Source organism: Lepidochelys kempii, chromosome 22 (genome assembly GCF_965140265.1).
Source record: "Lepidochelys kempii isolate rLepKem1 chromosome 22, rLepKem1.hap2, whole genome shotgun sequence".
NCBI classification, from domain to species: Eukaryota; Metazoa; Chordata; order Testudines; family Cheloniidae; genus Lepidochelys; species Lepidochelys kempii.
In genome coordinates, this window is record NC_133277.1 from 13,814,186 (window position 1) to 13,833,074 (window position 18,889).

Below are 18,889 nucleotides of genomic sequence, written 5' to 3' on the forward strand. Positions count from 1 at the left end.
AACACAGCTCCCAAGCAAGCAATCCCTCACTGCTGTTCCACCCTTTCGGAGCAGCCCTTGAGTCCTGCTGCCCGCCACCGCCCACTCACTCACCATCATGGCCTCCAGCACAGTCAGGTGCGGCAGCAGCATGTCGTCCTGCATGATGTAACAGGACATCTTGCGGAAGGTGCGCAGGTCCCGCGGCCGGCCATTCACCAGGATCTGGCCCTTCATCCCCGTCTCCCTGCGGGCGACAGGCCGAGATGCACGGTGCGGTGCTGGTGAGGCGGAGTGAGTGCAGATCCCTACCTCCCACGGGGATAACCCACCCCCAGGAGCCTCCATCACAGTGCACCGTGCTCCCATCCCTACCGGGCTGGCCGGAAAGAGGGGAACACCAGGCTGTCAGTCCCATGCACAGAGGTCAATCATGCAGCAGGGAACCCTGCGCCCTCTCCCTGCCAGGGAGCTGCCTCACCTGTAACCAGCCAGGATGTTCATGAGCGTGGATTTCCCAGCGCCCGAGGGGCCCATTATCCCGATGAGCTCGCGCCGGCAGAATTTCCCGGACAGGCATTTCAGGAGGGTCTTGTACCCTGGAAGAGGGGAAGAAAGCAGGGTGAGCTCCTCTCTGGCAGAGCCCAGAGAACTGTCTGGTGGAGTGCGAGGACTGGGGAACCAGTGGCCACGATGCAAAGGGCCAGCCCCACTTCGGTAACTCCTCTAGGGTGGAGGAGCTTACCCCATCCCCCACTACAGTAAAACAACCCCAGCCCTGGGCCCTTCTCTGGCACCTTCCACAAGGGAAGTAGTGGATTCTCCATCTCTTGTTGGCCTCACATCCAGACTGGAGGCCTCTCTGGGAGACCTGCTTTAGTCAAATATAAGTTACCGGCCTCAGTATGGGGGTAACTGGGTGAAATGTCATGGCCAGTGTTATACAGGAGATCAGATGAGATGATCTAATCCTGTCACGGAGTCCCTGGGCGATGGAACTGCTCCCTATGAAGCCAGGCAGGACTCTGGGGCAGTCGCCTTTCTGTGAGCAGCCTGTCTGCAGGACACACAGCTCACACAGCTTCCACCTTCCTGGGTCTGACCTCTGCCCCTCCATGCGCTTCCCACAGCGAGTCCACTCATGCGGGGTCCTGGGGAAGCCAGAGGGTCCTGTACCCCAACTTCGCAGTCAGACGTGACTCTCAGCCAGCAAGTAAAACAGAAGGTTTATTAGACGACAGGAACATGGTCTAACACAGCGCTTGCAGGTGCAGAGAACAGGACCCCTCAGCTGGGTCCATTTTGGGGGGCAGTGAGCCAGACAACCACGTCTGCCCTTCACTCCATGTCCCAGCCAGCCCCAAACTGAAACTCTCTCTAGCCCCTCCTTTTCTGGGCTTTGTCCCTTTCCCCGGGCCAGGAGGTCACCTGATTCCTTTGTTCTCTAACCCTTTAGCTCTCACCTTGCAGGGGGGAAGGGCCCAGGCCATCAGTTGCCAGGAAACAGGGTGTCGGCCATTCTCTGTGTCCAGACCCCTGCACACACCTGCCCTCTAGGGCTCTGCAGCAATCATACACCCTTATCCCACCCCCTAGATACTTAAGAATTGCATAGGGGAAACTGAGGCACCCCCACACTATTCAGAGGAAACATTAAGAATAGTCCCACTCACATCTCTCCCCTCTTCAAGATCGATCTGAGTGGGGTCACTTTAGCCAGTGACCTGGCGAAGTTCGAAGCCACCAACGTTCCCATGGATGCCCCACCATCTCTCCCATTCCTTGGTGGGAGTTACACCAGGCCCTTCCAGTTTCACACGCTCCCTTAGGTCGGGGGTGGTCGATAGCACTCGCAGGCCGCAAGTGGGAAGGTTTATGTGGCCCGTGCCCTTTGGCCACCCCCAAAACCCCAGGGGGTCAAACTGGGATTGGGTCTTCTCCCCAACAAGGTGGCCAAACACAGCCACTTGGTTATAGGACTGTTTAACTTTCTTAACAGCTTTCACTTCATCTGAGACCTTCTCAAAGCTATCCACACTGGATTTTTCAACAGGAAAGTCAGTGGATCCATTCACAAAAGAAAATTTCTGGCCGTTAGGAACTGAAACTTTCTTGATTAAATCACTTTCACACCCTTCAGTTGCAGTAAACTGCTTGCAAAGACTCCATGAGGATTCCTTTCCCTAGGGGCTTTTCTATGCAACAATTTACCCCTCTGAAAAAGAAAAGGAGTACTTGTGGCATCTTAGAGACTAACCAATTTATTTGAGCATGTGCTTTCGTGAAGTGATGCATCCGATGAAGTGAACTGTAGCTCACGAAAGCTCATGCTCAAATAAATTGGTTAGTCTCTAAGGTGCCACAAGTACTCCTTTTCTTTTTGCGAATACAGACTAACACGGCTGTTACTCTTACCCCTCACAGAAATTCTGCTCTTACCCTCTTTACCAAGGGCTTGCTCTGGAGGAACACTTTCCTGAGCAACAACAGATTCTTTCTGGGTCTCCCTTACATCCAGAATTACCTCTGGCCCATCCGGCGGATTCCTACACAATCCCCTTTCAGGCAAACTTACAGACTTCCTAGATAAAAGGTCAGAAGCATTCTCCTTCCCTTTGCCACACACAAGTTCAGGAACCTTTTCCTTCTTGCTACAGGTTTCCACACCCTCCGTAGGTAACGCAATCAAATCACCTTCATGCTCTCCTTGTGCCCTGGCTAGGATCTCACCCTGGTTAGATAGAGTTGCTACAGCCTTTCCCAACAACACACTAGCAACAGGCAAAATACAAGCACCAGAGTTGTCTGGTCTCGGGGATTTTACATAGACACTAAATGGATGCGACTTAGTTACAGGGCCATTCTCCCGAGCAGACACAAACTTAGGACCCTTCCCTTCCTGGGCTTTAGCTGGATCCAGAACCAGCTCTGAGACAACTGTACGACCCTCAACCATTACAGGCTGAAAGGCCCCTTCTGTCTGCTCCACAGACAAAGAAGAGCCGGACACACTTTCTCCTTTCCCAGACACACAGCTTGGGATCTCATTCCCCTGGTCCCAGCACACAAGGCTGGTCACAGACAACTGCTTGGAGATCAGGGTAGCTCCCTCCATAGGCAAGTCAATACCCCTGACAGACACAGGCACGTTTCCTTCCCTGTCACAATTCTCCACCCAGCTAACAGGTAAGGGCCAGGGACACTCATCTTCCACTCTCCTCGCCTTCCCACCCTGCTGACTAGACACAGCCATCAGCTCACAAGGCTGCCTAGGCTCATCCAGACTTTCCTTACCCAGCATCTTGCCACTCCCCACAGATCCCCTGCCCTGCCTGTGTCTCCCCCACTCAGCTGGGGTCTCAGCTCCCACTGTGCTCAGCGCTGCCCTTGCTGTCCCAGTGGGGGTAGGCAGTGAGCTCGCTGCTTTCTTCACTGCATCAGAGCCAGCGTGAGCCCCCTCTCCACCGACTGGTTCCCTGGATTCAAATTCAAACCCTTGGCAGTTACAGGAGCAAGGCCTGGATCCTGTTCCAAAGAGACACAGTCACCCCACAACAAGGTCTTGCAGCTGGTGTCCTGGAGCACCCCAATGGCCAGCCAGCCCGACTCCTCCTGTGTCTGCACAGGGATCTGGGCCATAGGCAGAGGGAGGGGCTTCATCCCTGGGACCCTCACCCAGCTCACACAGCCCCTCAGCATCTGAGGCTGCACCACCCAGAGCCTGACAACAGTTCTCTCTGTCCCAGGATCTCGCCACCCCAGGAATGTCTCCCCATTGACCATCACCTTCCGCTCCCACTGGGGGTCCGAGGGGCCTGGCCCCAGGAAACTCCACACAGTCATATAGGTTGGGGTCAGAAGTGGGAGCCTGTCCACCTCCCCACCCATCTGGGTGATGGAGTCTATGGCCTTGGAACCCAGCAAGGGAGCTAGACACCGGGGCTTTTCCGCAGGGTCCCTCTGGTTCAAATCTCCAGCCTGCTCAAAGGCAATGAGGTGGGCATCCACATCCCCCCGCTCCTTAACCAGGGGAAGCAATTTAGTCTTGAGGTTCCCTGCGGAACTGGCCCCCCGGGGTCTATCCCCACTCACCCCGGGGGGTCCCCTAGGCCTCTCCACTCCCCCACCGCCAGTTCATGCTGCTGCTGCTTCTGCAGCTCTTTCTTGGACTCTTGCTGTCTCTCACAGTCCTCTTGGTCTCTCGCACTCAGCTCCAATCCCGTCCATCTCCAATCCCCCGATGGGGAACCCGATCGTGAAGACCCCCATCTGGTCGGGGACGGGAGTCTTGGGGATGCCTGGCTACCACTCCAGCTGCTCCCAGATCCTGCTATAGCCCCATTTGGGGTCAGGAATCTGTTCCTTAGAGCGGTCATCCTCCTCCAGCTGCACGATTAACTGTGCTTTGGTGAACTTTCCAATGCTCAACCCTCTCTTTCTGCACAGGGTTACAATGTCCTTCTTAAGGAGATGGTGACAGGCCATCACTCCGCTCTTCCCAAGTTGTTGTGGACTCACAGGCCTGTGTGCTCTCAGCTCCCCACGGTTTCCAGGGAGAACCCCTAGTGTGCCAGCCCTTCTCGAGGTCACCACCTCTTTGCCAGGGTCGAGCTGCAGACTCCTCCGCCCCTGGGACCGCTCGCTGCAATCCCCAGGGGAACCCTGTTACTGCAAAAGTCCTTCTCTCTCCCAGGGCCAAGCTGCAGGCTCCTCCGCCCCTGAGACTGTTCACCGCAGTCCCCAGGGGGACCCCATTACTGCACAGTCCTTCTCGCTGGTCACACACTCCCAGGGGTTAACCGCCCCCCAAAACCACTCCTCTCTGAGCCTTCAGCACGCCTGGTCCTTGTCAATCCCCCTTCGTTTTACTGCTCCCCAGTCACTTACTGCAGGAAGCGCTGTCCATGGGGTGCAGTACATCCCACCGCTGCCGCCAGTTGTCACGGAGTCCCTGGGCGATGCTCTGGAACTGCTCCCCATGAAGCCAGTCAGGACTCTGGGGCAGTCGTCTTCAGGACACACAGCTCACACAACTTCCACATTCTTGGGTCTGACCTCGGAGCAGTCAGCATCCTCTGCCCCTCTGTGCGCTTCCCACAGCGAGTCCGCTCATGCGGGGCCCTGGGGAAGCCAGAGGGTCCTGTACCCCAACTTCGCAGTCAGACGTGACTCTCAGCCAGCCAGTAAAACAGAGGTTTATTAGACGACAGGAACATGGTCTAACACAGAGCTTGCAGGTGCAGAGATCAGGACCCCTCAGCTGGGTCCATTTTGGGGGGTAGTGAGCCAGACAACCACGTCTGCACTTCACTCCATGTCCCAGGCAGCCCCAAACTGAAACTCCCTCCAGCCCCGCCCTGCTCTGGGCTTTGTCCCTTCCTCCCCCCGCCCCCTCCCGGCCAGGAGGTCACCTGATTCCTTTGTTCTCCAACCCTTTAGCTCTCACCTTGCAGGGGGGAAGGGCCAGGCCATCAGATGCCAGGAAACAGGATGTGGCCATTCTGTGTGTCCAGACCCCTGCACACACCTGCCCTCTAGGGCTCTGCAATGATCATACACCCTTATCCCACCCCTTAGATACTTAAGAACTGCATAGGGGAAACTGAGGCACCCCCACACTATTCAGAGGAAACATTAAGAACAGTCCCACTTCATCACATCTCCCTTCTGGCCTTAAGCTCTATCAGTCAAAAGCCCATTACAATTGCTGGACAGGATCATTCTCCCCATGTTGCAGATGGTGAAAGTGAGGTACAGAATGGGGTCATCCACACAACGGGTCAGGAAGAGAGCTCAGGAGTCCTGACTCCCAGCCTGTCCACCCATCCAGAGACACATCGGGGGGCCACCCCACAATCTCTCCCGCTCTCTGAGCCCGGTGCCACATTACAAGCCTGCAGACGCTGTAACATCAACCATTGTTTTACAAGCAGGCAGTCAGCTCTGGTGTGGCAACCGTTAGGAATAGATCTCCTGTGCCGGCAGGTCTCCCTCCTAACTGGTGACCTGGAGGTGAAAGTTCCTGTACTACCTGGGACCCCCAGTCCCCAACAGGCCCCCCGTGCCAGATCAGGCAATCTACTGCCATCTCCTGGGCAAATGTTATTGAACTAAGTTTAAGTATTTTAGGAGTTCATTGTATTACAAATGCACATGTGTACGTGTCGCTGTGGGATTGCATGGAACTTCTTTAAGGGGGAGGCAGGACTAATGTAAACCCTGGGAATCGTTATGAGCGTCAAAGGATTCTTTTCAAACAATGGGTCAGACAAGACTGACCTTTTAGTTGAGTGGGTTTCCTAGGAAATATTGGGAGGAGGGGAATGCAAATTGCTCACCTCTAGACCCATCCCTTTGAAGGAAAACCCCATGGTCTGTTACAGGAGGAGAAAGTCAAGAGGCCCAAACTAGATAAATGAGTGATTCTCAGATTCATGGGGTATTTGTTCTGAGGTAACAGCTGTTATGAACTTGTGACCACAGAAAACCTCCTTGGTGGGGTCTGAAGGATGTTTTCACCAGCCAGAGCCCTTGTGGAAGTTGGAGTGAACTCTGGCAAGCTTCTTAGCATGCTTGTAGGTTCTTAATACATTTTCTCTGTAATGCTGTTACCTTAAGAATAAATGTGCTTGCTTAGAAAGAGCTGCGTTCAGAAGGTCAGGCTAGATCATTTAGTGTCCCTCCTCTCTCTTTGACTCTGAATCTAGCTGTGTAGTGATATAATTGTGGGCCATTACACAGTTCAAAGCCTTTGACAAGAAAGCAAAGCAAAGCCTGCTTAGATTGTTTGACTTTGCTGGGGAATTCACAGCACAGGCAGGTAACTGTGCAGCCTGGAAATACCCTGGTCAGGAGGGAGAGAGATGCGGGTCTCCGCCCAAGACCCAGAAGCATAAGAGTGGGTGCCCTTGCTGGGCCCCCGAGGGAGAAAACAGCTACAGTTTCCCTGAACAGTGAAACCCCATCCCTATTCATTGCACTGACTTTGCAGACAGATGCGCCCCGCTGATTTTCCTGCCCCCAATAGGGGAGGCCCAGCCTCTTGGGGGCCCTGGATCTGCCTGGGGCTATGGACCTTAGCAGCAGGGCAAGCCGGAATGTGCTAAGGGTCCCTACAGAAGGCAGGCTGCCGGATGCTGGGGCAGCCTCAGGGCCAGCGGGGAGATGGAATCTCCCAAGAAAGGGAGCTGGGTGGGGGTTCGCTCTGAGCAGGGAGACTAGGGGTTGCAGGTCTTTGTGTAGCTGCTGCTCAGTGACTTGGCAGCAGCCCACCAGCCTTTTGCACAGCACCTGTTGGGATAGGAAATGTGGCCCAAGCCCCAGAACCACGGGGCAGTTCAGATCCAAACACACAGGCCCATTCCTAGCAGCAAAGCTTCCTCCCATCTCCTACCTCCGCAGGGGATCAGGCCTGGGTCAGGGCACCTGTTTCTGCATGCAGGGTCCCTCCCCTACCTTACTAACAGGCGTCTGTCTGCCAAAGGCCCGGCTACTCTGCCCCAGGCTCAGCCCAGATTGGCTCCAGCAGCAGAGCCGCACGTGGATTTCAGTTGTAAATTCCAGGAAGCCAAGGTTAGCAGCAGGCTCCCTCCACCCCCTTCCCTCCATCATCCTGTGGAGTCTGTCCGATTTGCAGCCGATAAGTTGCATGCCCGGGGCCTCTGTGACCATCCAGAAATGAGAAGGGAAAGGACACATGACAGGACTAGTCAAGGGGTGGGGCAGAGCGCACAAGGATAGGCATGTATAGGTCATACTGGAATGGAGCACGGATCCTAATGGGACAGATTATACTAGGACAGAGCATGGCATGGGGATGGACAGAGAGAGGATCCTACTGGGATGATGGAAACCAAACAAGCTGGGATAGGAAACCAAAATGTGGAATCCCAGGGGACCCCACTTTTCTCTCCCCAACCTCTCAAGATCTGCCCCCTGGACAGTCACTGTTACTCATTCTCCAGCACCATGTTAGAAACCCTGGGCTGGGCTCCGCTCTGTTACCCTGCTCACTGCAAACCCGCAGCAACTGCACTAGCTCCAGTGACACGGGGGCTGCTGCTGCACACTGGCCTTGGGGAAACCAAGAGCTGAGCCTGCTCTGTGCAACACGGATGCCTCCATGGCCTGGGGAGCTTCCTGAGCCTACCAGCCCGATGCCACATGGTGCTGAGCACTCTGGCCATTCCCTCCAGCAGGTGTCCAGCGCCTCGCAAGACTGGGGCTCAAAATAAAGACAAGCAAGCACCAGATGAGAAACGAGAGGGGGAGTTTAGGGGAGGCAGGGAGAAGTTCTGGAAGGGTGGAGAGTAAGAGGGGGGGCTTGTTGGACAGGAAGCAGGAGATTGTTCTGCAGGTAAGGAACAATGTGTGTGAATGGGGAGAGCTCGCCATGGGCTAAAGAACTCCTCTCCCATTGCCTCCATGCAATAACCGCCTCATTGCCCGCCCCTGACCAGTAACGAGGGCTAACATGTGGTCCCTATTGCAGTTACTGGTGTTTGAGTCATCACTGCTGCCTTGGGGCACCCAGTGGCACACTGACTGGGTGGGCTCTGCCCAGGAGGGGCTTTCTGGGAAGCAGCCCCCAGCAATACCAGTCCCCAGCCTGCAGGCCCTGCGCCTGCCGGATCGATGGCCCGCCGACCTACTTTGCATTCCCACTGTGACACCTGGCAGCAGCCGCTAATCAGCCCCAGAATTACCAGGGACTTGAAGGGGCTGATTAGCATTTTGCAGCGCTGGGAACAAGATGTCTCGGGGGAGTGCGACAGGCAGTGCCTTGTGTCTCTGAGCAGCTATTACCGTCCAAAGCCAGTTTCGGGGCTTCTCCGGTGGAGGCGTCAAAGAACCGCAGCAGGAGGGGCCCAAGGAGTGGAGCTAGATGGTGGAGCTGGATAACTCCCTGACCCATAGCCACAGGCTCAAACAAGGGCTATCAAACCCCCATGCATCAGGGCAATAAGTGATCGGTATAGCGGAAGGTTAGGACCTTTCTTTCCAACTTCAGATATTGAGGGCAGCACCTCCCTACCACGGTCAGGGGCAGATCAGAGAGAGCAAGGATAGACAGAATGAATGCAAGAGCACAGAGAACAGAGAGAGGGATTAGATTAGATTAGATTAGGAGGATGCCAGGTTTATATCCTTCTAATCTAATGACCTAGACTGTATCTGTCTGCTGCCCACCGGCTGTCGCTTGTCAGCTCTTGGGGCAGGGCCAGTTTTTTCATCATGGCTGGACAGTGCCTAGTGCAGCGGAGCCCCGCTCCCCAATTAAGGCCTACAGGAGCTACCCCAACACAAATAAACAAACAATAAGGGTTTGAAGGTCTTGCAGGACAAGCCCTCAGTTCTCCTATAGATCGGGTGCAGATGCCCCCTCTGTCATGCTTTCTCACACGGACGCCATGGTAAAAATAAGGAACCAACTTCCCACTCGTCCCTCCGCATGAAGCTCCTGCCCCCAGCAATCACCACCTTAGGGACACATCCATCCTTCCAGCAACCTCCATAGCTTCAGCAAAGCGCCATGGTTCTGAAGGGGTTAACCCCTGGCGTCTGCACCCATCGCACTGGGGTCACCCTCCGGGACATGCCCAGCCGCACCGCCCCTCCCAACTTCTAAGGAAAGGCTGGACTTCAGCCCAGAGCACCACGGGCGCTTTTGCAGATCAGCCCGGCTAGGCTCCTGGGTACCCAACTCTAGGGTTTATGGGGCACTGCTTCCCTTTGCTGGAAGGAATCAGAACCGCTCACTGTGTGTCCTGGACCCAGTACTGCTAGCAGCTAATGGGGATTCTCCTCTTGCTCTATGAAGGAAGGGTCTGCATTCTATCCCTGCTGCTGCTGTAAAGCCCCTGAGTGTCCCTGGATCAGGTGCCAGGGGAGTAGCATTTCCATCACCCCTCCCTAATCAGCTGGGAAGAGGTGTATCTTGTTTCAGGGCCCAGGGACTGCTCTCCTCGTCTGGGCAGCGTTAACCTGCCCCCTTCCTCTCCTCCAGTGGGGAAGTGCACCCCAGAACCTTTACTGCTGCCATCCAAGGGCACTGTAGGAAATTAACGACACAGCCTGCACAGGAGCAGGGAAGCAGCTGGCCCAGGGAGGGGGCTGGTGGGGCCAGCAAGCAATCTGGGGGCAGCTTTATGGCCCTGCAGCAGTTGCCGGGCCCCTGGCAAGGGCTCCTAAGCACGATGGTAATACAGCGTATAATCCTCCTCCTCACAGCCATGTCGGTGGCTTCGCGGCAGGTTTTCAGAGTCCTGGCCAGGCTGGTGCGAGATGCTGAAGATGGGGATGTGGTGGCATGTGACAAACTACCCAGAGCCGGGAGAAGTGGCACCCGGTTCACACACCTTGCTCCTTGCATGCAGAAGGCAAACCCAGGCGCTAAGCTGCACCCCCTTCCCCAGCCCTGCACGGCTGGCGGCTCTGCGTGGCACACAAACCACAGCACACACTCCAGACGCCAAAGGGCCGCAGCTTGCAGCCCGGTTACTCAAGTTCATTGACAGCCAGTAACCCCCGGCCGCAGCAGAGCCCTCACTCAGCCCACCCCTGCGTGCTGCTGGGGAAGGACAGCAGGCTCTGCAGGGCTTTGCAGTTTGTCTGTCAGCTCCGGCATGTGAAGATGGGGATTGTGCTGGGGCCTGCTCCCCAGCCGCCTTTCCCATGGGTTGGCTCCCCTCCCTGCCCTCTGCTGTCTGAGTGAGCCCGGCAGAGCTGTGCTCACTAATGGGGTCAGTCCCAAATTAACCCCCCTTCTTCGCCCACTAGAGCCGTCTCTGCCTCATCAGCTGCCTCCCAGGGCCAGATCCCTCTCAATCCCTGCCCCTACAGACATCTGAGGCAGGGAGGGGAGATCTGGAGGCTTTTAGGGAGGGGACAGAGGCTGATGTGAGGTGAGGGGGGGTGAGGGAGACCACCTCCGAGAGAAAGCTTCACCAGGACCCCCAGCTGGACCCCCAACAGCCCATGTGCTTTAAACCCCCTTGAGCAGGGGGTGAGGCTCACACCCCCATCACCCCTGAATCTCACACTCAGTTTGGCGAAGAGCTGTCTCGGCTCTGCTTGGGAACCCCAAGACTCCACCTTAGCAGGCAGCATGGCCCCGTGGTGGGGAGCGAGGTGTCAGGACTCCTGGATTCTGTACCCGGCTCTGCCACTGATCTGCTGGGTGACTTTGGGCAAGTCTCTGTGCCTCGATTTCCCCAGTTGTAGAAGGGGGGATAACAATGCTTGGTAAACAGACACATGTAGGAAGCCATGTGGGCACCTGTCCACAGCCATGGGCACAGTGTTTGTATGACTGTAGTGCCAGGAGCTCCGGGCACGGAGCAGGACCCCGTTGTGCTACGTACTCTACAAACACAGAACGAAAACAGTCCCTGCCCCTGAGGTTCTAATCTGAGTAATTCAATAGGGAGAAGGATCCTCAGCACCCCTCTTTGAAAGGGGCCAGGTACAATATTTACTGTGACTGGGATACACCCTGGAGCCCCTCCGTCTGGTGAGAGCCTCATTGACTCCAGCAGAGTTTTGCCTGAATAAAGAGCTAGGAACTGAGCCCGCCACCCACTGGAGCCAGAGGGACTACTTGCCTGAGTAAAGGTTGCTCACGGGAGCAAGGATCAGGCCCTGAGAAAGGCCTCAGAGTGTTGCCTGCTATCCCCCCATCTCTGGGTGATGCAAACAGTCTGGAGTTGATGCAAACAGCAGGCAAGGGGCTGGTCCCAGAGATACCCAGCCTGGACTGGGGAAATGCAGAGTGACCTCATCGTAACGTGTGGGACATTTAGGGTGACATCACCATTACGGGATATGCAGGGAGACAGCATCAGTGTAGCAGGGGGTTAGGGTGACGTCCCATTGCTAAAAGGTGGATGACAAAGCTCAGCTCATTGTTTCTGGCAGGGCTGGATGAATTCGTTACACCTAATTCTGAACCCACTGGAAGGCACTGGGCATGGATGTTTGACTCAGGCCATATGGGTTCAGAATAGATTCTGCTAAGGAGACACAGTAGGAAAAGGGAACAGACAAGAAATGGGGAAAAGTCCTGATGCAATGGAACAGTTTATAGACTGTGCTTACAGCCCCCAAGTCTGCCAGTGCCAGCAGCTCCGGAGGAGAGAGGGGGTTCTGTCCGTAACTCAGGGCACAGGCTGCGTTATTCAAGGAGAACATTTTGGGCAGTGCGGTGAGAGTCACAAGACCTGGGCCTTAGTCCTGGCTCTGCCATTGACTCACTGGGAGGCCCAGGGCAAGTCACTTGCTCGCTTTGTGCCTCAGTTTCTCCAACTGCAAAAGGGGGAATAAGGATACTTGGTAAATAGACACACACAGAAGCCATGCGGACACGTGTCCACAGCCCTGGGCAAACTCTGTACCCGAAAGGCCAAATTCTAGAACTTCCTAGAGGCCAGGGTAGGAGGGTCTGTCTGGGGGAGATGAAGGACTCCCCAGTTTGCCTGCACAGGCTGGAATGTGGATCATTTACAGCTGAGGATCCAGGCACCCCGAGCTTCTGCCCAGATGGGTGTGTTACTGGCTGTAAGAGCTGCATAGAACCCCAGCCAGCTAAGACTGGTCAGGCTGCTTCCGGTCTGGCCGGGAGACGCTCCCTTCGTCTCACCAGGTAGAGGTGATACCGATGAGCCCCACCAAGGTAGCAGTTCAAGTCTCCCTTCAGATGGAAGGTTGCACCCACACCAAAATCCAGCCTTTGTTGGGGGACCCCGCCCTGACCTCTGCCCTACCAAGCCCTGGTCCTTCCTCAGCGGCAGTCAACATCCTATAAAACTTGGGACCCACTCGTAACGTCACCCCCAAAAGCACATCCAGTCATCTCTGGCACCCGTGCAGCTGCCCTACGGCATTCCACCCAGCCCTGCTCTTTCTGCAGCTGCTGCGATGTTCCACTCTCTCCTACCGCTACCAAACCCTGGGCTCTAAAAGTGTCTTTCTTCACCCCTCCAGGATCAGCTTCTCTTCTGCCTCCTGGGGCCATTTGATTGGCATCCCATTAATGAACGGAGCTAATTAAAGGAGACTACCACCTACTGGCTGCCATCAGCCTCCCCCGGCTCTCTGGGGGCCCCCCCAAGTTACACACATGAAACGGGGATGCCACCGACGCACGGTTTGGTAGGAGCCATCCTCAAAGGGCCTGAGGAGTGGGACGTCGGGGAGAGCAGGAAACTAACCCCCCCCACACACCTACTCCCCTCTCAGCCTGCTCATGCTCTGATCTGACACATCAGTCAGGGTCTTTCAAGTGCCATTCAACCCACCCACCAGGTTGACAGCTTGCAGCAGCTTCCTACAGAACTGGTCTCTTTGAGGGGATTTGAAGCCCTGAGTGCTCTGTTGTCCCTGAGGTTTTGGCCATCTTGGGTCATTACACAGGAGATGTCCAGAGCGGGCAATTCCATTCTGCCTCCCTAAATCCTGCCCAGCGATTTCACTGAATTCTCTTTCACTCCTCTCCTCAATTGTTGTGTGGTGTTACTGGGTGCTTTTTAACAGCTGCTGCATCCCATCTCAGAGGTGGTTGCATTTCAGTGGTGGGTAAATAACCCCTGCAAAGTGCTTTGGGACTGAGGATGAAAGTCACCATATCAGAAAGAGGCTGGAGCCAAGACCTTGGAGGCAAACTCCTCCAAACAGCCAGATTCCATGGCTTGAGCACATCCTTCTGCCATGGTCAGGGAAGGTAGGTACTGGAAAGAGGTTACTGCAGTTTATACAGCCACAGGAAGTGACAAGTCTTCCTCCCCTTCAAACTCCTGTCTAGTGGTTTGCACTACACTCTCTATCAAACCACAACCCCACATGGATGACCAAAATAGGAGCAGCGGAGAAGGGCCTGTCACTCCACTCCCCACAGATGTGCTGGGTTGGAGCACAGAAACACGGTTCTTCATTGTTTGTATTGTCCCAGTCCCAGCCCCAGCCCGGGACCCCATTGTGCTAGGCACTGTACAAACACAGAACAAAAAGAGGGTCCCTGCCCAAGGTGGGGGAATCTCCACAGTCCCAGAGGTTTAGCAGAGACTTCCACAAGAGCCATGTGACTGGAACCCCACATGACCCTTTGGAAATATGCCCCCAGGGGTTAATTTAAATATATATTTTGATATCACAGCTGGAGAGTCAAATTCAGCAGCATTCATCCGCCATGCATGGATCCTACAGCACATGGGCGGGAAGTGCAACGCCTGGCGGTGGCAACATGATCTTACTGCCCTCAGCGCTTGTAATTTACCTGTATCTCCCCCTTCTCCTGGCCACAAGCACATCCCAGAAGTGAAACACGCTAGCACCACCTCAGCAGCCTAGGAAGAGACTCCACACCCTCTCCCGCAGGCAGTGCCAAGGGCAGAGATGTCTGGAACATTGATTTCTGACACCAAGAACCACCCAGGTGGAAAAGTATCACCGGTGGGAGCAGGGAACTGATGCTTTCAACAGCCCCCTCCCCGCCCAGGACATGGCAAACACCACAGGATTACAAACTCAGCCATCTCTGACGGGCCCTTGCTCCCCTCCTCACTGCCTTCGGCTGGGGAGCGAACGTGTCAGCACTGAAGGGTGGCTCCATCTTGACTTCTGGTCATCTTGGGTGACGGGTGCTAGGATCGGCAACCAGCTCCCATCTCGTCTTTCTTCCTATTCCAATCCCTCCTCTCTGCCCCGCTAGCCCCATCTCATCAGCCCCCCAAAGGCTGCAGAACCCAGGGAGCACCCTGACCCCACACACCTCCCCTGGCTGCCCATCCCCTGTAGGAGCCAACTCAAAATCACCACTGGATGGACTCTTATTTTAAACACCCTTCCAGGGGCTCACTCCCACTGCACTCCCAGGATTTGTCTTCTCCTTCTTTTTCCTCCCCTCCCACCTCCCTCCTGTCATCCAGTTCTGTCTCTGGTGGGTACTGGCACCTCTTGGATTTCCTTAACCAAGCACTGCACTTGCATTAAACAGAGAAAAGAGTTTCCAGGGAATAAGAGACCTAAACCACCATCTAACCATCTTAGAGCCAGAGCCCTTGGCTTCTGCAGCACAGGGCTGTTCCCAGTCTCAGCCACCGATGCAGCATAGAACATTACTTGCAACAAAGCATTGGGTATTTTTTTCTCTCCCTCACATGATCTATCCAATAGGAATATAAGAAACTGACAGGGGCCCCTATGCTAGCGCATACATCCCACAACAGTTAACCCTTCTGTTACCAGATTAAAATAAAACATTGTTTTATTTATTGTTTTATTTTAACAGCTGCTGCATCCCACCTCAGAGGTGGCTGCATTTCAGTGGTGGGTAAATAACCCCTGCAAAGTGCTTTGGGACTGAGGATGAAAGTCACCATATCAGAAAGAGGCTGGAGCCAAGACCTTGGAGGCAAACTCCTCCGAACAGCATATCCTAACAGTCCCTTTGCCATTGCAGGCGCAAAAGCCTTCTCCTCTACAGCTCCTGCCACCTGTGTCCCCTCAAGACACTGACTTGTGATTTCTTTTCAAATCTCTCCCCTCCTGGCTAGTTCTCTCCATTCCCTGGCCACAGGAACACAACTGCCATGAAAGATGCTACACCCACAGGACCATTGCACCCTCACCAGGGGCTGCCACATCCTACCTCTCTTTCTCCACCAGGAGCCCTCACGGACGGAGTAGGACAGGTCAACGAACTCAATGTCCACGGCCGAACGCTTGGGCAGGTGCGAGAACCTCTGCGCCTCTGTGATGTGATTCTCCACCTTCTTCAGGTGGGTGGTCAGGAGAGGCGCGTCCTGGGAGCCAGCATTGCACACAGAGTCCTCCAAGGCGATGGAGACGCAGGTCGGGTCGATCCCCTTCTCAGCCATGGCGCCGCTCTGGAGGGGGACACCACACATGTGCACCATGGAGACAGACAGTGACCAGTTCATCGGAGCTTGTTCTACGCGGAGCAGCCAGAAACTCCTGCCCCTGCCCCGAGGCACCCCTGCTGGGAGAAAGCTGGGACTGCCCTGGGGTTATTGCTACAGCACCACCTGCTGGGATGCAGGGGCTGGAGTAGCTGGGAGCTCCCCGGCAGCCAGCTCCCACCCTACTCCTGCTAGAACAGGGCAGCTTGGCTTGGTTTTGACCAGCTGCCACGTGGCCTCTGCCTCCCCAATAAATGTTGCAGCAGCTATTAGCATCCCTGGACCAGCGGGGGATTCCCAAGGGAGCTGGCTGCTCGGTGCTGCTGAGTATTAATCCCTTGGGTGCAGGTGTGCACTGGAAGAGTGAGATTGCCCCATGTGCTTGACATGGATAATAGCCCCTTCATGCCTAACCTGGAGGTGCCAACCCCTTCCAAGGCAGAGAAGAATTCAGTGGCTGATCCCGCTATCCAGGATGCTGCCCCCTCAAGGGGCCTTAGCTAGTCTGGAGGGGAACATCTCCCCTCCACTCCCCTGCCCCCACACCCCAGGGCTGATGTACCTCAGCCAGGTTCTGGAGAGCTGGGGGCAGGCAGCCACTCATCAGCTGAGATGTCAATAATTCATGGAGCTCTGGCCATGGCTGGCTCTGCCAGCCAGGCCTAGTTCTCAGGCTGAGGCAGCTTGTTGCCCTGTGGGCCCCCCCATCCCTCCTGCTCCCTCTTTCTTCCTCTTGCACACTGAGTGGGGAGCAGGGAGCAAGATCTGTCCCCCATCCCGCTGCATCCTCACTGGGCAGAGGCAGGGAGAGACCAGAGAGAAAGATGGAGGGATTCATGGGTACCCCCTGTAAATCCAGCTAGGCTACTTACTCAGCGAGCCCCCCAGGCTTCCAATCTGCTCCTGCCATTGGCAAGGAGCTGCTGATGCCCAAGGGGAAAATCCCCTCCTGTCTGGTAAGGGGGCAGGAGGTTGGGATGACAGACAAAGCCATGGCATTGCAATGCATTGCAATTCTTGGGGCAAAAGGCTCCCCCCCCTCCCCCAGCCAATCCGTCCTGTGTTAAACCAGCCCAACCGCATCTGATCATCTGCCTCACTCCAGTAGGTCCCACAGGATCCTGGGTTGCTCTCAGCAGCCGGAGCAGCTCAGGCTGTGGTGACAGGCAGGGCGCTAGGCCAGTGCTGGGGTAGCAGACCTGCAAGGAAGAGCTGGCACAGGAGATGCTCTTCCCTACGAGCCTATCGGCCCCTGCATGGTGCTGGACTGCGGAGGGTGCCCAGGGGAACCTGGCTTTGTTCACGTTTCCCTGGCCCTTTTCAGATGAGCAGCAGGTGCCCTCGCCAAAGTCTAACTGGTGTCACCCCAGCAGTAACGGGGACATGAGCCTCCTTTGCTGCCCACCTGACACTGCAGTGCCGTGTTGCTGTGCGCCGGGCAGTAGGCGGTGGGCTCCACCCCAGAGAGGGCTGCACGGCACCGGGGTTCACGGTGGGGCTCATCCGGGGAAGTGGGGGACGCTGTTAGCACTGCCCGGGCCCCCTACACTGCACCTGGCCTCAGGAGAGCCCCAAATGGGGCAGGCCTGTGGGGGCCCTGCTGCTGGGGGAAGGGGAGCTGAGCCTGCAGGCGAGCAGCCCGGGGCCCTTTGCCCCCCCCACGGCTGGGGTATTAATGCCTCCCTGGAGCTGCGGGCCCGGCTGGGGAATTCTGGGCAGAGCATCCTTGGCTGGGCCGCTCCCTGATGCAGGCAGAGCCCTTGCAGGGCTGGCAAAGCGCCAGCCCCCAGCCCCCGCGAAGGGCTCTTGGCTCGCTGGCCCCAGAGCCCCGACATCCCAGGCGCTCGCCCCTCGCTGCGCCAGGCGCCCCGGCGGCCGCAGCCCCCCCCGGAGCTAGAGGGTCCAAGGCAAAGTTTGAGCCAGGCGGAGCCCTCGGGGGTCACCTTGACGCCTCCCGCGGCTCCTCGCAAGCACGACATCCCCCCCCCCCCCCCCCGCGCATCGCTCCGACTTCAGCCCCCCCAAGGGGGCAGATGTGCCAGGAAGAGTCCTCAGCGCCCCCCCATCTCTTTCATACTCTGCCCCCCCTCCAAACTGCAGCAAAATTGATCGGCCCCCCGCTCCCCGCACGCACCCCCTCGTGTCTCCGGGCAGCTCACCCGCCTGCGGGTGGCAGGGGAAGGGGGCTTTGCAAGCTGGCCGCCGTGGTATAAAAGGGGGCAGACCTTTGCAACGCTCACCTTAGCGCGTTACGGGGCTCGGCCCGGCTCCCCGTCCTTGGAGGGGCGACGGATCTACCGCGCCGCGCCGCCGCCCGCTGCCTGGAGTCCCCGAGCCGCCGGCATGTGGCGGCGCCTCTCCGTGTAAACGCCCTCACCTTCGCCTTCGCAGACAAAGAGGCGAGGTCTCCTGCCTGCGGTGGCCGAGGCTCAGGGAGGAAGCGCTCGACGCCGGGCTGAGCGTGCACCCACAGAGAGAGAGAGAGAGAGAGAGAGAGAGAGACCGGCGCAATGAAGGGGCTGCCAGGTTACTGCAGGCCCCGGGCTCCCATCACACTTGCAGCTTCCCGGTACCCGCTGCAATCAGTCCCCAGCTGGCGCTGGCTTCTCCATTGCCTCGCAGGTGGGGCTGGCTCGGCTGCCGCCTCCCCTCGCTGGAAAATGCCTTTCTCAGCCAAGCCGCCAGCTAGGGACCCCTCTCCTGGAGCTGCCTCCATCCATCCCCTGGGTCCTTTCCAGTAGGGTCCCAGCTTCTGCTGAATGAGGCTGGGCTTTCCAGGCAGGTCTTACTTCCCCAGCCCACACAGCAGCCTCTCTTAAAGAGGCAGTAACCCAAGCGCTGTCTTGTCCAGGACCCTAAAGGTAAGGGCTGGCCAGAGCACCTACTCCTGCAGGCCTGGGCGTGCTGTTCGTCCCTTCTGGCCCACCCCAAACAATCCCCCCTCCGGCTCCGAATGGCACGGCTGGCCCTGCTGCAGTGGCCATGGTCTGTGTTCC

The 18,889-nt window shown here is 56.6% G+C and overlaps 1 protein-coding gene across 4 annotated transcripts in view; it reads right to left on the bottom strand.

Annotated features, from left to right (window-relative positions):
- Positions 1–18,680, bottom strand: part of ABCG4 (ATP binding cassette subfamily G member 4) — a 35,115-nt gene extending 16,435 nt beyond the window's left edge. For 3 of the 4 annotated variants that reach the window (XM_073320848.1, XM_073320845.1, XM_073320847.1), the window contains exons 1-4: positions 18,134–18,680; positions 15,623–15,860; positions 461–578; positions 94–226 (exon numbers count right to left, since the gene is read on the bottom strand). In XM_073320848.1, the coding sequence (XP_073176949.1) occupies positions 94–226; positions 461–578; positions 15,623–15,851 (480 nt within the window). In that variant the 5' untranslated portion in view covers positions 15,852–15,860; positions 18,134–18,680. Of the gene's footprint in view, positions 1–93; positions 227–460; positions 579–15,622; positions 15,915–18,133 lie in introns of those variants that run through there. The other variant, XM_073320846.1, reaches the window with a different exon arrangement.
- Positions 18,681–18,889: the final 209 nt, after the last annotated feature.